Genomic DNA, 18,678 nt, shown 5'->3' on the forward strand with positions numbered 1-18,678 from the left:
AAATCTCAATTAAGATATAATACTTCCACTAAATAATATAACGTGTGGATCCAAACGACAGTGGAACAGAATGATCTGTCCACAGCAACTGTCTGCCGTAGGTTATGGGTGGTGTCAATGCCCCTGTTTACCTTGCTGTGTGTGGTTTGTCCGGTTCTTTGCGTACACATACATTTAGTTCCTGTCCACTATTCGCAGATCCAAACCATATAAAATCTAACAATAGCCACCCATAAAGCATTGGATCAATCGAATTTGTCTGTGGCACAACCCGGCCAATACTTCCTTGGAGGCTCAATCTCAAGAGAGAACCTTTCCAGTTTCCGGCGACAGTGAACGTACCATCACAATCCAGATTCTCCATCTTTCTCCAACCAAGCAAAGGGACCAACCTGCGTCTTACATCCACTGTAACTTAATATTTTCCCGCTGACATACACTCAACCAGGTATATGAAATGTTTTACAATTCACATTTATTGTAACGTCATTGGCATTTGTGTGTGATTTCGTGTCGATCATTTTGCTGGGCAGGTCATCACCTACATTAACGTTAACATAGTTCCTGTCAGCAGCAATGGAAACTGGGCCGCTGGTTACTTCTGTTTTAATGTCCGATTTAATACTGTAACGTTACAAGTCACACCTGATTAGAAAAGCCTGCTGATGCTCGTTATCCCACAGTCGATATTGTCTGAAGTTTGTCGTTATTAGCCAGCTAGCATCGCTAGTCTTGGGCTAGCGTTAGCGGCAATCATTTAACTGATGCATTTAGCATGCAGTAAGCTAACGTTAGCAAAGTTAAATTGCTGTGGTAATAGTTCATTGTAGCTAACTTGATGCTGGAGAAATCAAACGTTGTCATGGTCAGAAACACTTTGTCGTAATTGCCACGTCTAATCAGGCTTATCGATTGTTTAACGAGGAAATTGATGATATATATAACTAACATATAACAGCCACGGTTAATTGTTAACGTTAAAGCCATAACCAGGTTATTAGCTACGTAACGCAAGCTTGCTAACATTTGTAATGAAGTAATCCCTATAAGATAAAGCCAAATATTGAAGCAGACAAAGTCTTACCGTAAGATGTCGTTTGTATATTTAATATATTTGTGTAGCATCCTACAAACGGTACAAAAACATCAGTACCCTGTTGGATTTATAAAAATAAAAATATCACCAAATTGTTCATAAAGTTTGTTCACAGTCCGCCGTTGACATTTATTTTAATTTTTATGTTGATATAATAGCCTCCACTCTTAAGAGAAGGCATTTAACCATATTGTGGAACCTAGCTGGCTGTTAGGGATTAATTCCTCCCATTCAGCCACAAAAGCATTAGTGAGGTTGGGAACTGATTTTGGGCGATAAGGTCTGGTTCTCTGTCAGTGTTCCAGTTCATTCCAAAGATATAAGATGGGGTTGAGGCCAGAGCTCTGTCTCTGTTAAGTTCTTCCACACCAAAGTGGGAAAACTATTTCTTTATTGACCTTGGTCACAAGGGACATTGTCATATTTGTGTGCTTCCAATTTTGAGGTTGGAACATTGTGTGTATGTATGATAGTAGGCCAAGGGACTGTTGTAAAGTCTGACAGTCCTGCCAGGTTTCAAACCTGGTACTTGTGTCAGGCATAATTATTAGTCTCTGCTGGTTATCCTAACATTGCAATGATAGAGACTTGTAGAGGAGTTACTTCCAGTAACCATGATATATTTTTGTCTAAGTTAACTTTGGACCATTATCTAATCACAACAATATGACTTAGTTGCTGTTAATACCAATTTCCGAGCATATATCATCCACAACCTAACATAACAAACGTTATGGTAATAACACAGCTATATTACTGCGTATCTAATTGCAGGGCTTTACTTCGAGTTAAGATAAAATGCATTTATCTTTAAGTTGACATGACTGGTTAAGTGTCACAAAATTTACCTGTTATCCATGCCCTACTGTGAATGAAGTTATTTTCCAGCACCTAAGCTGCGCCCACCCCTTCAGCCACATACAGGCAGTCATAGTACTGGGCACACCCACTCACCCTGTGATCAGAGCCAGTGGCTACGGCAACAGTCAAGAGCTTCTCCCTGCTGCACTCTTTTCTACAATATTATTAAGAATTGCCATTATTGGAACTACTCACCAAACTTCATAGTTGGCACTGCATTTCGTTGGGTAGGGTTCTCATGGCGACTTCCAAATCTGGAATGATCCAAGCTGATTCGTCAAATCATATCATATTTTTGCCACCCAAATGTCAAATGGTGATGTGCATTTGGCATTGTGCATGGAGATCTTAGGCTTGTGTGCTTTTACTCCACCATGGAAACCCACATCGTGAAGCTGTCGTTGAACAGCACTGACATTGCTCCCTGATGCAGTTTGGGACTTGCTAGTGAGTGTTGCAACCAAAGATTAGAAATGATTTGTAGTGCACGTCAGGACTTGGCGGTCCAATTTTGTGAGCTAGTATGGCCTACCGGTTCACAAGAAGAACTGTTGTAGCTCCGACATGTTTCCAATTGACAATAATGGCACTTACAGCTGACTGGAACAAACCTAAGGGCAGAAATTTGATAAACTGACATATGGGAAAGATGGTCTCCTCTGACTGCGCCACATTAAAAAGTGGCTCAAAAGTGGTAAGATAAATTTGGAGGCAACACAGATAAACTAAATGGCTCAGCTTCATGGAGCTAATGTGGGATGTGATCATCGCTATGCCTCATAGTCACACACCATCTCAGGGAGGAAAGGAACAGTAAAAACATCTGGATATTGAATTAAGAAATAAACTATCATTCTTTGCAAAAAGGGAAATTGGGAAGGGCTAAAGGGAATCATTAATACAAATTTTGCTAATAGGATAAATTTGTGTATTTCTTCTGTACAGATTTAAAGGACCACAATCATGACGGACTCAAAATATTTCACAACAAACAAAAAGGGTGAGTAAGGACGGCAGTGGTGCTGAAAAATCTGACTAGCTCTTTAGACCATTGTTATTTGTAAATTTCAGTCTGTCCAGTGAATAACTAATTTAACCCATAAAAATTCAGTTTTCTTTAATTTCCACTTCCGGTAGCTTTAAGGTTAGAGGAACCATCTTATTTGCCACTATCTGACAGTGTGCTCAAACTGTGCTGCAGCCAACACTCTTTGTGATTCCTCTGTCAGGGGAGATCTTTGAACTGAAGGCAGAGCTGAACAATGAGAAGAAGGAGAAGCGAAAAGAGGCAGTGAAGAAGGTCATTGCAGCCATGACTGTTGGCAAGGATGTAAGGTACAATATAAAATTTGATCTCTGACATAAACCAGAAACTTCTATGAATAAGTTCTATAAATTACTATTTTCTAAGTTTACAAAAATGAGGACCCCCATCAGAAGGATGAGCTGTCTACTATCAAACAGTACTTCTGAGGATATATATATTGGCCTTTTGGGTGAATTGTTTATCACATTGCTCTTGATGTTAACATAAGAACAGCCTTGAAACCGTGTACTGTAAGCTTTGAGTAATTCATTTTGCTTTTTCTGTCAGTTCTTTGTTCCCAGATGTGGTGAACTGCATGCAGACCGACAACCTGGAGCTGAAGAAGTTGGTTTACCTTTACTTAATGAACTACGCCAAGAGCCAGCCTGATATGGCCATCATGGCCGTCAACAGTTTTGTCAAGGCAAGGCCCTTTCAACTGTTAATACTGACAGGATTTTCTAACGTTTGACTAGATCTACAATAAGGCAGATAAATCCAGCAAATAAATGCTGTTTTTTTCCCATCCATGCTCAAATGAGAAAAAAATACATTTTCAAATGTAGCTGCTGGCATTGTGTACACTGTCAGTCCCCCAGGCCAAGAAAAGTTAAGATTGTCATACATTTTGAGATGTATTTTCCAGATAAGTAAAGTAATGAGTTTCACAATGCCTTGGAATTGCTCTGACTTAGTTATGGAAAGATATTGGATTGCCCAATGAAATCTTATCAGTTTCAAGCCAAAACTGCCTTGCTTGCAATGCTCTCCAGGACTGTGAGGACCCCAACCCTCTCATCCGAGCTCTGGCTGTCCGCACCATGGGCTGCATCAGGGTGGACAAGATCACTGAGTACCTGTGTGAGCCACTGAGGAAGTGCCTGAAGGATGAGGACCCGTATGTGAGGAAGACGGCAGCTGTTTGTGTGGCTAAACTTCATGACATCAATGCCCAGATGGTGGAGGACCAGGGCTTCCTGGATTCTCTGAGAGATCTCATTGCTGACTCAAATCCAATGGTAGGTGTCAGGCTGATGATGGGAAGTGTTTTTTCACTGCAGGTTTCATTTTCTTAGATTTTCATAAAATTTTGGCATGTATATGTGTTCTCATAGCTACAGAACTCTCATCACAGACCATCTCTGTCTTTCAGGTTGTAGCCAATGCAGTTGCCGCCCTGTCAGAGATCAGCGAGTCTCATCCCAACAGCAACCTGCTGGACCTCAATCCTCAGAACATCAATAAGCTGCTGACGGCCCTCAACGAGTGCACAGAGTGGGGACAGATCTTCATTCTGGACTGCCTCTCCAACTATAACCCCAAGGATGAGCGTGAGGCCCAAAGGTAGTCAACAAAATAAAATGCTTTTAAATATAACTAGTTAAATTTCCTTTACTGACTATCACCTTTTCCTGTTTCCTTTTCAAAGCATCTGTGAGCGTGTCACTCCCAGGCTGTCTCATGCCAACTCAGCAGTGGTGCTGTCAGCTGTCAAGGTGCTGATGAAGTTCTTAGAGCTGCTGCCCAAGGACTCTGACTACTACAACACCTTGCTGAAGAAGCTATCCCCACCACTGGTCACCTTGCTCTCCGGAGAGCCTGAGGTCCAGTATGTGGCTCTGAGGAACATCAACCTGATTGTCCAAAAAAGGTGTGTGATCACAAACACCAGAAATTGGGTTGTATTTTTTACCTTTAGTGGACTTCATTTGCTGTTACCCATGATATATCATATTGGCCTGAATGTAAGGTGACCCCCTCTTTGGCAGAAACTTTTTTTGAATTAAGATTTAAAATAAATTTGAACTAAATAATGTAGTCAATATACTGTTTTAACATATTTTTTGGGCTCATCACCTTCCAACATGATATTCTTTAAGTATAAATCAACTTAGTAGACACTCATCACATGTACAGGTAGAAATTTGCTAGACTAGCGGCATGAGGGCAACAAACAATCCAAAATGCCACAGTCTTACAGTAAGATGTCATTTTGACAATGGAAAGCCATAGTCATATATTCAGGTCAATAAGATAATTATGTCTTCTGGAGTACAAACATACCCAAATTCCTCAGTGCTATTGGATCACAGTCTTGTGTGTAATGTGTTAATGTTTGCAGGCCTGAGATCCTGAAGCAGGAGATCAAGGTGTTCTTTGTCAAGTACAATGACCCTATCTATGTGAAACTGGAGAAACTGGACATCATGATCCGCTTGGCCTCTCAGGCCAACATCGCCCAGGTAACACAACTATGTGGTAATTTTGTATAGACAATAATTTTGCTGTAAAGGGTTTTGTTGTCTTTACCAATTATGTTTTAAAGTAATATATATTCTATCTGGGTAGAGGGCATATTTAGCATGTGTACATGATTGCAGGGAGAGACATTTATTGAATTTCAGAATGGTATTGGGCCGGTCAGGTCTAAAAAGAACCAATATGGTATTTCAGCATAGTACCTTGTGTGTATATACCACTAGGTACAGTATACTGCCGCATAGAATTGAACCAGATTAAAAGATTAACTTTTTATTGTTTGAATCATGTTGTCTAATGTAAAGAGAAGGTAAGCTGTCACAAAATTGAAATCGATATATACTGTATATATACTGTATGTTTGTGTTGTTGTTAATACGCACAGTATATTTCATTGCCGTTATCTGTCACTTTCAGGTGCTGGCTGAACTGAAGGAATACGCCACAGAAGTGGATGTTGACTTTGTGCGCAAGGCTGTGCGAGCCATCGGACGTTGTGCCATCAAAGTGGAGGTAAGGAATGCCACCATCACTGATCTCTTTGCTAAAGATGTCTGATGTGCACCCCCGAGCACAAGAATCTTAATTCATGTCAGTCTCGTCACCAAAGTATTATGTTAGTAGAAATATCATAATATCAAATATCATTCAAATACATCTGCCCTGTGTGTACCTTTTTGCTGCAGTGCAACAGGAATTCTAAATCCGTTTTTCACTGAAAGCTTCAAGTTTTAAATCCACATTAAATCTTCTCTAGTATCAACAATATATATTAATCAATTTCGTATTGTATCGATTGATGTTGTTTATGTCTTTGGTTCCTCATTGAAATTTCAATCTCCAATCTTACTCCATTTATGTGTTAAATAAATTCCTCTCATGAAGCATCACCCTTTGCCAGTGTAAACAAATTGAAATGATAAGTTATATTGTATTATTACTGTCATATTATAATGAGCTTGTAATGGAGTAATGGTGACATGGTGCCTCTGTCCTCCTCATCTCCAGCAATCAGCTGAGCGCTGTGTTAGCACCCTGCTGGACCTGATCCAGACCAAGGTCAACTACGTGGTTCAGGAAGCTATTGTGGTTATCAGGGACATCTTCCGCAAGTACCCCAACAAGTATGTTTCCCACTGAACGCCTGAGAACTAATCAACTAATACCAACTAACTAACCAGTCGATTACATATACTTGTTAGCTGACATAGTCCATCCAGGACTGCAGCTTGCACATGTCCAGCCATTTTATGCTGGATAATTAGTCAATCTTTCAATCTAATGCACATTTTTTAGCTTTAGCTTTTATTTTACATCATACATTAAAGTTAAGGTGCTTGTAAAGTTTCTCTCTGACCAATGAGATACTGGTGCTCTCCAGGTATGAAAGCATCATTGCCACATTGTGTGAGAATCTTGACTCTCTGGATGAGCCCGATGCTCGTGCCGCCATGATCTGGATTGTCGGCGAGTACGCAGAGAGGATCGACAACGCTGATGAGTTGCTCGAGAGCTTCCTCGAGGGTTTCCATGATGAGAGCACTCAGGTGAGTTCACTGTCAAAGCAAGAAAGGATTTTACTAGAAATAAAGTGAGGTGTACAGAAGGTACAGAAAGTATGGTAGGTCAAAGTTAAACGAATGTGATTCTTTTTTTTTTTTTTTCAACCATGCCCTGTTAAACAGCTCGAGGTACCTGTGATTTAATACATGTATGTCCTTGTGTAGCACACAGTAGAGCATGTACAGTGGTTTTCCTGTATGCATTAACAAAATATCATCTTGTTTGGGTATTTCCATACTTGCTTCCATCTCCCACAGTGAGGACAAGAGGGTGGCAGTTTGTGAGGCATTGTACACTGAAAATAAGCATAATACAACGCTGTATGTTTTCATTTACAGGTCCAGCTCACTCTGCTGACTGCCATTGTCAAGCTGTTCCTTAAGAAGCCATCAGAGACTCAGGAGTTGGTGCAGCAGGTCCTCAGTCTGGCCACTCAGGTTAGTTATTGTGAAGAGGTGCATGTTAACATCTGTTTGATGATCTGTTTATTCACTGCTGGATAATGTTGCATGTTTTAGAGGCACCTGCTTAGAAACATACTGTAGCTTTCTCTAACATCAATATATCTTCCATGTTTTTGTTTAATCAAGTTAAATCCTCTTAGCTACCACCATTGCAACCGCTAGTCCAACTGTGGCCCTCAAGATGTAATTCCTTCACTGTAACAAAGCAATCAATATTACAGCATGTGCGCTGACCTCTCTGCCTCTTCTGCAGGATTCTGACAACCCTGACCTGCGTGACAGGGGCTACATTTATTGGCGTCTTTTGTCCACCGACCCTGTGACTGCCAAGGAGGTGGTGTTGTCAGAAAAGCCCCTGATCTCAGAGGAGACAGACCTGATTGAGCCCACTCTGCTGGATGAGCTCATCTGCCACATTGGCTCTCTGGCCTCTGTCTATCACAAACCCCCCAGCGCCTTTGTGGAGGGCAGCCATGGAATCCACAGGAAACACCTTCCTGTCCAGCACAGCAGGTCAGACACACAAACACTATGCACATTATGACTGACCCACATTTCAACTTTTCACTTGGCAGTTGTGCGCCTTTTGATTACACTCACATGATCTGACTACCTTTGGCCTAATTGCTATGTGGCCTCTTTGTACTCTCTGTGAAATGTGCAGCATGCACTTGGTTAAATCAGTTTTGCACTTGGTTAAATCAGTTTACATAAATTGTGATAGATGATTTAATACATATCACCCGCTCTTTGTGAGCTGTGTGTCTAAGTTAAAGTTGATGTTGAAATCAGTAGTAGTTACAACATTAATATATATAAAATTAAAAAATTTTCTTCACTAACAATTTAAAGCCATTTTTGCCATGTCACCAGTTTTCTCATCTGTGTGAACACCGTCATGCAGATCGGCTCTTAAGCAATGTTGTATGGTTTTTAAAGCAGTTGGCGTAAAACGTATCAACACTGAGTATAAATAAACTAACAATCATTCCAGTCCACGTTTTATAGCACATTTCATGCTGGGCCAACTGCATTGGCCAACACCCTGAAGATATTGCGCCATGTCTCAGAGATATTTAACAGGGAAGAAATGTCTTTTGTGAAAGAGGATCCAGTGCTGCTTATGAACAGGAAATTGTGTATGGAAGGTTTCACTTGGTCACAGAATGTCCAGTTAAAATTAATTTGAATAACAGCACAGAAATGTAACATACAGTGATAAATGATAAAAATAACCGGCAGACTGGTTTTGCAAAATTATGTTTATGTTTATGTTAAGCATTGGTTTGAATATGACTTTAAAATCATCATGAAATGGACAATGTCTTCACAAAACATTATTCATTGTTTATTGTTTCAGATATGTGTTCCCCATTTCTGACATGGAATTTTCTTTGAGTAATGTATGATTTAAACAAGCTTCGAACTTTAGCAGACAGACCAACCCATTTCTCAAGACGGCTAAGTAAAAGATCATGGTCAGTTGTGTCGAGGGCAGCGCTAAGGTAAACCAAGGACAGATGTGTTTCCACAATCAGCATTTAATCTGAGATCTGAGAACTGTCTCTGTGCCATGGTTTGCTCTGAAGCCAGATTGAAACTTTTCATCAATCTGTGACAGACTGGTCTGCACTGGACCCATGGAGGGGCTCATTGTGATCACGTGATGGACAGGTGGACGTAGGAGTGCGAGGATGGTAAATGCTGTATTCTAGGTTGGTAGAAAGCACCCGCACGCCAGCTCAAATGGACACTATCAGCAGCAAAAAATGTTCATGTTGCCAGAAGGGTTTAAATTTGTTAAAATGCACTGTTGGTGTCACATACAAAGGAGAGCCAGGTGTTGAGGTTACTGAAACGCCCTATTACATACTTAAAACCTTGGTATGGGACTGTTTGAGGATGTTAAAAAGATTGACAGAGTCGTTTTAACAGCTCGGACGGCTGCTTTGAAATGCTACCCTCGGTTAGCTCAGTTAACTGCTGTGTTAAAAACAAGCTGGTCTGAGCAGTTAAATGCCCCTTCTGACTGGTCTGTTGTTTTTCCCGTGCCAGCATTGATACAGGTGAGAGCCCAGTGAGCGGTGGGCCAGCAGCTGCCATGGACCAGCCACATGTGATCCCCAGCCAGGGTGACCTGCTGGGTGACCTGCTTAACCTGGACCTGGGCCCTCCAGTCAATGTGCCCCAGGTCTCTTCCATGCAAATGGGTGCAGTGGATCTTCTGGGAGGAGGCTTGGACAGCTTGGTGAGCTCTCTCTCTCTCTCTCTCTCTCTCTCTCCAGTGGGACTGCTTATCTCGAACAAGGCTTGGCATGGCTTGTCCAAAGGGCAATAAGTTACAGGCGCTCACAACACAAAGTCTGTACTGCAATAACTACACAAAACACATCTGTCCTCTGACATACACACAGTATTTCTCCATATAGGAGTATCTCCATTCAGTTTTTTTAAAAATTATTATTAAAAACTGCAAAAAACCAATTGATTTGGGGCCTAGTGCCGCAGACATGGCTGGGAGGTCAGAAAAGAACTGAGAGAAGAACACATTGTACATTTTAGTCTTTTCGTGGGATTTGTTGAAAATTAAAAAAAATATAGAATAACACCATTTAAATCTTTACAATGGATCAACTCATGCTTTGTCTCTTTATAAGTTGAACTCTTCTCAACATCATTTATCAGAGCTGATTAATGCTCTTAAAAGCTAATTGCCTTTCATGGTCATCACAAGCTGACAGGATCATCTAATAGTGTGGGAACACACTACTGTAGTGTGATTCTGAGGAGAGAGTTTTGCAGTTTAGCTGTTTTTTTTTTTTTTAATCTTTACATCAGCATTTTGGCAATAGTTCCTCATTTATCCAGTAGAAAGCGATATATGCTGAAATATTGGCTTGGATTCACTCTGCTCCTTCCTCTGATTCTTACTGCTGAACATAAAAACAGCCCATTGACTCTTTGAGCAGGAAGGGAAAGATTGCTCAAGACATTTTATCTTTCAACAGTAAATTTCTTTCTCTTTGTAAATTAAATTTTGTTTCTTGGAGTGTTAAGGTTCATGCTTGTATTTAAAATAGCTAAATAATCTCTTTTGTAGTTTTGCTGTATTTTATATTCTGTGTAACATAACACAGAAATTACTCTGGCCATGAAAACTTTGTTAAATTAATGTTAATAAACTTAAGTATTTTTCCATCCTTGTTGAATTTTCACTCTGTTAATCGTCATTTTTTCCACTTCTCTAAGATCCTGGAATATCTGGACCTCTTGATAATCTTGTTGCAGTTTTTAAAGCCTTATTTTAATGTCTAAAATACCCTGTGGAGATACAATTTTCCCAGAAAGTGAGAGCTCCTTCTTGATGGGTTGCGGTTGCTAAGAAAGTCTCTGTCTCTGTCTTTGTTTGTGTGTTTGGTCTGTCTGTGATGTTTGGATGCTGTCTTTGGGGTCCTCTCTTCTCTCCTGTAGCTGGGGGGAGACCTGGGCGGAGGTGTTGGGGGAAGTCCAGCAGTAAGTCAAGCCCTTCTGTTTGACAGCCTGCCTGTCTGCATGCTGCATGCTTCCTGAATTTAACCCACCACACTCTCAAACCAACTTCTTCAAGTTTTCATGAAGTTTTTAAACCTGGCTTTGCTGTTTAACACTCACATCATTTAATTGATCTTGTTGACGTTTTCTCTTTCATAAGGTTTTTTTGGCTAATCACGTAAACCTGATATGATTGAAACTTTCATTTTTTCTCATAATCACTGATGAGTTTTACTAATTATTTCTACCTCTGGCATGATATTAGATTTCCAGTGTGATTTTTAGTTACCAGTGATGCTTACTAAAATTATGATTTCTTAAATTCTGTGTTTTGTGTGTGTGTGTGTGTGTGTGTGTTTTTCTCGTGATTGCTTTAGGTGGGACAGAACTTCATCCCCTCATCTGTCCCCAGTACTTTCGCTCCATCACCTACACCAGCACCTCCAGCTGTCAGCAGTGGCCTCAACGACTTGTTTGAGCTTTCCACAGGCATGGCCATCACCACTGGAGGCTACATAGCCACAAAAGCAGTAAGTTCACACAATGTCTCAGCAAGTAGGCCAGAATTCACTTGAATAGTGGGTAACATACATTCAGACAATAATAGATGCATCGCTCACAATAAAGGGAGTAGTTTAGTGAAAAATGAAGAAATAATGGTTGTTTCAGGTGGCTACTTTCTGTGTTTACTTATGGTCAGACTGAGAGACAAGTTTGAAATGATCATTGATGGTCATGATTATGAGAAATATGCAAGGTTGAAGTATATTGAAATTTTCCTTTAAACAGGCTCAGCAAGGTTTGGCTTTGAAATTGAAGAGAATTATGTCTTAATCGCAGCATACAAATTAGAAAGTGCGTCACACTACTTAGTGTTGTGATAACTTTTTCAGAGGGTGCATGGCTTTTTCACATACACGCTAGAGAGGTAAGAGAGTGACTCTTGCCTCTTTCCAGTGTGTTAGAAAGGATCAAGTACTTGTAAACTTACATGTTGTCCCAACTGGGCTGCTACAGTAAACCATTGAGGCAGTCAACTCAGTCTCACTTAGTTTCCTGGACTCTAGTACTGTTAGTCTTATTTATGCTTTTCAGAATTTCCAAATAATTTCAGACTCATTTTCAATCATCAATCATTTTTATCCATACTTGAAGAGAAAGTTCTTTTTTTAATGAAGTTCCCAGTACATCCCTCTGAGGTCTGTTTTTCTCTAGTAATAATTAAAAGGTTTTGTTGGTTGAGCACATAGTGAACATTGTGGATCAGACTGTATTCTGCTCATCAAAAGTCTGGCAATGCAAAAGACTAACTTGATGTTCTGACTGAAAATGGCCCTATGTTAAAAACACATCTGCTTTGATGTGGCTGTATTGCTTCACGTACCAGTGAGAGAATAAAATACAATCCACAAGTCCAGTGTGTAATGGATCCAATGAGTTTAAAGATTCATCTAAAACACTGCACTGTGTTTTGTAATAATATGAGATCAGACTTAAAACTCAGGAAAGATTACAATGACAGTTATTTTATCCACCACTGAGACGTTACAAAATAATCCACAAATGACAGTGTTTTGTGTTGCGGCAATTTTAATTTTCTGTTTTTTGCCCTTTTAATATTAAACAGGTGTGGCTGCCTGCAGTGAAAGCCAAGGGACTGGAGATCTCCGGAACCTTCTCTCGTCGCCAGGGCCACATGTACATGGACATGACCTTCACCAACAAGGCCCTGCAACACATGACCGACTTCGCTATCCAGTTCAACAAGAATAGGTCAGTGAAATAACTCACAGGAAAAACTTATGTTCAACTACAATATCACTACCGTAAAGCTGAATCAACATCTCTCTAAAACAGTGGGGCAGTTATATTGGCTGCTTTACTTTTAGCTTGGTGTACCTCATAAACTGGCAGCTGAGTGTATATACTATAGCTGAATACAGGTGCTGAAAGCCACCAATTTTGTTTGTCGGTTTGTTTGTTTCCTACATGTAGTTTTGGGGTGATCCCCACCAGTCCTCTGCCCGTTCACACTCCTCTGATGCCCAGCCAGAGTATTGAGATCTCTTTGCCTCTCAACACCATTGGGCCTGTCATGAAGATGGACCCACTCAATAATCTGCAGGTAACAGAAGAAGTCACTCACCAGCAACATACATTTGAACAATAGCACAACACACTGTCACTAAGCTGCTGTTGAGCATCTGTGGCTCATTATCACTTCTATTTATTGATGTATGTCCGGAAGCGTTTTACCCAGCCAGGTTACTATCAGGAGTCGAGACAGTTAGTTAGAGAAAGCTTTCTCACTGGCTGTTTAGCTTACTTAATCTGTGACTTGATTATAACATTATCTCCCATTTTTTGCTTCCATCTCTTCTATTCTCCTTAACAAGCAGTAGATATAATTTTCTGGCAACACCAGTTTTGAACAAGAATTGCAAGCTGAGGGAAGCAGCTAGTCCGTCTTCCAACAACTCCAAAGCTTTTTTTTTTTTTTTTTTTAACTCCACAAGCACGTGCCCACCAAAGACAAGTGCATTGTTACAGCAAATACATTGGCTTAGATCTTACTTTCCTACTAATCTGGTTATTTTATTTAGGAGAATGATGTTGAGTTTACCTTTTGTAGGTTATTTTGCAAAGCAGTTGGTGCAAATAGGACAGAAGGAGCTGATATGAAATTAAACAATTTCTGTTGTCAAATGACGTAATGATGATAATTTAAACAACATTAAAGCCACACAGAACAAGTATAACAAGTGTTTAAACATTGCTTGTTAGACCTGAGTTTTCTAATGTGAAACTCACATTCTTTTTTTGTCTGCTTGCACACAGGTGGCTGTGAAGAACAACATCGACGTCTTCTACTTCAGCGTACTCATCCCTCTCAATGTATTCTTTGTTGAGGATGGAAAAATGGGTATGATTGTTACTCACCACTTTATAAAACAACATCACATCTTTGTTCACACCATCACTATCACACCATGACATTAATGGTAAATGATGTCCACAACCAGGAATAAAATATTTGGAATATATAAATATGGAATATACAGTATATTTTCAATAAATGGAATATTTGAAATATTTGGAAAATGTTTATTCATATACAGTAGGGTCCAGACTACTGACTACTACTGAAAGTGGTCTCAGATGTTTGGACCCCATTAGTTCTCACACTGGACGTGAAATGCTTTATACAATAATATATAGAAAATAGATAGAAAACACCACTGTGACATTTCTGAAAATACAGAATACAATTCGTCAAAAACAGATTTGAGTTGTATCCATGGAAGATTTTTTTGTAAGGGTTTTTCCTGTAAGCAGCTGAAAACCTAATTGCTAAATTGAGTTACCACTGAATCTTTAATTTATGGCAATGAAATATTCCACCAAATTTAGACACCAAAATTGAAGAAGTGGAATTCAAGGTTGAACATCTAGGATTACGAAAACGAAACAGTCAAGCCTGAACAGAATGGATCTGGCATATTTTAAAACAAGAACTCTGTAAAAGGCCCTGAAATGTGCACTTGATGTCTACATACACAATATGATGAAAGACTGGCCATTATTTGCATTACTTCAACCAATAATATCTAGTGTTTTTCCCTGCAGAAATCAATTGTTGGTCTAATGTTGATGAGACTGTTTGTTTTTTTCCTTCTTCAGAGCGACAGGTTTTCCTTGCTACCTGGAAAGACATCCCAAATGAGAATGAGCTACAGTATCAGATAAAGGAGTGCCACCTAAATGCAGGTAGGCAAGTTTTTGAATTAAGTGCCCTCAGTTACGTAGCAGTTTTTATGCCCCTCCACCATGGTACAGTATATGCGACATTAAGTTGTCATGCTGGTGTCTGTGACTCTGTAGACACTTTTTTTTTTTAAAACTAGGTAGAATTCTTGACAACAAAGCACATGTTCTTTTATCACTGACATCATGGCGGGACATTCTCTTGACGTAATGTCGAGTCCTTTCAAAACAGATTTGAAAATCTCGAGATTCTTTGGTTGTTTGTCTTCTATGTCAAAATGATTAATAATTGGTTAAAAATGTATATATTAATATAATAAATATACAAAAAATATGATGTATGGCTAAATGGATGCTTTCACTGCTCAATTAGGAGTGTTGATTTTCTGCCTTAAAGCAAATTACTTCGTTAAGATGATTTACAGCATTTTCTACTTTTTCATTGCTGCAGTGGCATCAAACCCTAACCCTTCTGATCTGTCTTTACTTGTTCTGTTCAGGAGATGTAACTATCTAATATAAATGCAGATGACTGGACCGCACATTTTCAGCTCTTCCTCAGGCAGTATAGGTGGTTATAAAATCAGAAAAATAATTCTCATGCAACCAATTGTCCTCTCTTGATCACTCAGCGGTCCACGGGCCCAATGTTGAAAATATGTGTACGCTCATTCCAGGACTGCACCAAGCACCATTTTAAAGACTTCAAAACTGTCTTTAGAAATCATGTCTGGACAGCTGCCGGCTACAACTCATCCAAAGACCTCACACTTCTCTCTTCTGTTTTCTTTCTCCACCCACATGCCTATCTTGGGATGCTTCAACATTTCCTCTTCTTTGTACCTGAAGGACAGCTTCACCTCTTTGCTTTTATAAGCTGCTAATAATTGTTCCACTATTACCTGGCAGCAAGATGACTAACAACCCTTGGTGGCTCTTCTTAGAGCCCAGTGTTGTAGTATACTTGGTCAGGTTTTCTGAAATCATAGTATCCCCAGTCACGATTCATTAAAATCTTCATAGAGCTAAGATACCCTTAATTACTTGAATACTTAGAATCTAATGTAATATAATATATAAAACTAATAATTACTTAAATTACTTAAATAACCTTTGCCAGTGGTAGAATTTGCATTAGCTCATGTATGTATTAGTTTTAGTACCCATAGTGATTGCAGCTTCCTGTGTGTCTGTTTTTCATGTTAGTCATGTGGCTCAGTAACTAATGGTAGCACCAAGTGAGATGTGTTCACTGCCAGAAGTAACCTTGATTCTGGTCTTTCAGACACAGTATCAGGGAAGCTGCAGAATAACAACATCTACACCATTGCCAAGAGAAACGTAGAAGGCCAGGACATGCTGTACCAGTCCCTCAAGCTAACCAATGGCATCTGGATCTTGGCTGAGCTCCGCATTCAGCCCGGCAACCCCAACTACACGGTAGAGTATTAAATAATTTACAATCAGTGTTTACTATTTGGCCTTCAGCTATGCTTTATGATTGTTTAATGTCCAAAGATTTGCACATAATCTTTGGAAAATGACCATGGTGACATTTAGGTTTACTATACAACTCTAAAGCAGGTCATTTGGTTAGAAAGAGATAGAAAATAAAACAAAGAAAAATCTCAAGGTCTTAAAAGGTTTAGGAAAAATGTACAAAAGTCTAGACAATAGAATTGACTTCATGGTCATGTGTCATTGCTTTTTCTAACTTGTGTGATGTGTGATTTATAATTATAAGGAATCGTACCACACCATACCTCGGTGTCTGCATTTTATTCAAATTAGTCACTATATTAAATAATCTATGGCCATCAATATTGGATAATCATTGATAATGTGGTTTAAAAAAAAAAAAGTATAATGAACACCAGAACCTATTACATGTAGGGCTTCAACTAATGAAGTACTTTCATTATCAATTCTAGAGGCATTTAAATTAATTGTTTAGTCTATAAAATGTCAGGAAGTAGTGAAAAAAATGCCCATCCTAGTTTTCCAAGTTGACATCTTCAGATGTCTTATTTGGTCTGGCCAAAGATATTCAGTGTACAGGGATCTACAACAGAGAAAAGCAGCAAATCTTTACATTGAAGACAGTGGAACCAGAGAATAAGTAGCATTTTTCACTTATTGCTTGGAAAATGGCTGCTATGATTAATCTATTATCAAGAGTTCAAGAGTTATTTTCCTAACAATGGTGTATCCACCATGCATTACATAAACCTTCCATTAGCTGTCTGTCTCTAATAATTATTTGTCTACACTGATCAGTAGCAAATCATGCAGAACAATAACTAATATAAATAGTTTTACTAACGACCTAAAAATGCGTCCTCTCATGACTTCTTAAATGGTTTGTTCAAATTGTGTGGTTTAGCTCAAATAGTGTGACAGGCCTAATAACACATGTGTTGGCATTCCTAAAGTGTGCAGTATGAGCAATATAAAGAAAAACGCGATTAGGCTCTGAAAAGAGCATCTTTCAGACAGGCTGCGTATGAGTGAAGGTGTCTCCCGTTGTAACTCTGTGTTCTCCCTCTGCTTTTACAGCTGTCTCTCAAGTGTCGGGCACCTGAGGTCTCTCAGTATGTCTACCAGATGTACGACTCTGTGCTGAAGAACTGACCTGCTCTAACACTTACCCACTCTGCTTCATCCTGACAACAAACAGCAGTGTTTTATCATTTTCTGTCACCTGGAGCTTACTGCCAAAACAAGGGAATCCAAACAGTAAATTATTTTTAAATTTGGGATATTGGAATATTTTTCCTCTGAGGGTATCAACAAGGCAAATTTCACTGTTAAGTAGTTATGTCTAATGTACTGAGGTTAAACATGCTGTTGATGTTTCCTTTATTTTGGCAGTATTGAATTCTCTTATCCAACTCCCCATTTCGATTTTTACTTCCCAATGAAAATTTGTCTATCATTCCATCCTTAACTTAGTGTCTTAATGTTGTAAAGCTGTGACTGATGGTGAAACTGTCCTGAGTGGAAAAAAATCTCCCCAGTTTCCATTAAGCCATTGTTGTTGCTTTTTTGTACAGTGTGGCTTCTTTTGGTATTGATTTATTTTTGATACTGGCTTTGCTTCAGTTGTACCCACATAATAATACCAGTGTTGATTTCTTCCTCTCACCATTAATGTGCTAAGAGTCAAAAAAAGTAATGTGTTTGTCTGTTCTTCACCAGGTTAGACTCCTGGAAGTCATGGCTTACAGTTACTAATAGAGACTTGCTCAAATAACAAAAATACATCGCATTCAGCAGCATGTTTTACTGTTTTTCCTGTCATGATTTTAACACAGCTTCTTGTATGTAATGGGATTACTTACAGTTTTTGCAGCATTAGATAGAAACCTTACTTTTTCCACTATGAGTCTTAAACATTGTACAATAATTGAAAAGCTTTAAGTAAAATTCCAAAAAGTTGGAAAAAGAAAATGAAGACCAGAGATTACATAAGTAAGCGCACTAGTAACTCTAATGTAATTAGTAAACCCCAGCTTTTACTGCTGCGTCCCACCTGTGAATTATGTTACTCAATGTTTTTCATTCATCTGTTAACACATCTGATGTTTTTGACTCCTGCCGTTTGGGGTCTATCTGGCAGAGTGGAGGCATGTAGTTTTGGATGGCTGCAGTGCGGTGATGCTCTGCAGGTGGTAAAACATAGAAGCAGGACACACAGAAGGCTTTATTACAAAGATCTCTTTCCATCAGCACTCACCACATTCTGTATTGATTGGTACTCCACCTAGTCACACTTGTCTGTAAATTCAAAAAACAAACAAAACTTTAAGCCATGTGAAGCAACTTTATTGGAA

At 39.2% G+C, this 18,678-nt stretch overlaps 1 protein-coding gene across 2 annotated transcripts; it reads left to right on the forward strand.

The window, feature by feature from the left end:
* The first annotated feature begins 315 nt into the window (after positions 1-315).
* Positions 316-18,123, forward strand: ap2b1 (adaptor related protein complex 2 subunit beta 1). Of its 2 annotated transcripts, XM_023421447.2 has the most exons (22): positions 316-448; positions 2,903-2,957; positions 3,187-3,292; positions 3,552-3,687; positions 4,037-4,282; positions 4,417-4,607; positions 4,693-4,914; positions 5,386-5,506; positions 5,940-6,035; positions 6,531-6,646; positions 6,904-7,069; positions 7,424-7,522; positions 7,803-8,062; positions 9,605-9,797; positions 11,021-11,062; positions 11,458-11,610; positions 12,708-12,853; positions 13,076-13,205; positions 13,919-14,003; positions 14,762-14,848; positions 16,131-16,285; positions 17,402-18,123. In XM_023421447.2, exons 2-22 carry the CDS (start codon positions 2,921-2,923, stop codon positions 17,474-17,476), a joined length of 2,862 nt encoding a protein of 953 aa, XP_023277215.1. In that variant the 5' UTR covers positions 316-448; positions 2,903-2,920; the 3' UTR covers positions 17,477-18,123. The 2 variants fall into 2 exon arrangements, with proteins under 2 accessions (XP_023277215.1, XP_023277216.1); XM_023421448.2 differs by lacking the exon at positions 11,021-11,062.
* Positions 18,124-18,678: the final 555 nt, after the last annotated feature.

This window comes from Seriola lalandi, unplaced genomic scaffold (assembly GCF_002814215.2).
Source record: "Seriola lalandi dorsalis isolate HSWRI2012SDOR001 ecotype SW California unplaced genomic scaffold, Sedor1 jcf7180002054672, whole genome shotgun sequence".
NCBI lineage: Eukaryota > Metazoa > Chordata > Actinopteri > Carangiformes > Carangidae > Seriola > Seriola lalandi.

Bases quoted from the DNA above. Each gene is read 5' to 3' on its own strand.
- ap2b1 (XM_023421447.2), top strand. From the start codon at position 2,921: ATGACGGACTCAAAATATTTCACAACAAACAAAAAGG. The intron at 4,608-4,692 runs GTAGTCAACAAA...TCCTTTTCAAAG, and splicing joins GATGAGCGTGAGGCCCAAAG to CATCTGTGAGCGTGTCACTC. The intron at 16,286-17,401 runs GTAGAGTATTAA...CTGCTTTTACAG, and splicing joins CCGGCAACCCCAACTACACG to CTGTCTCTCAAGTGTCGGGC.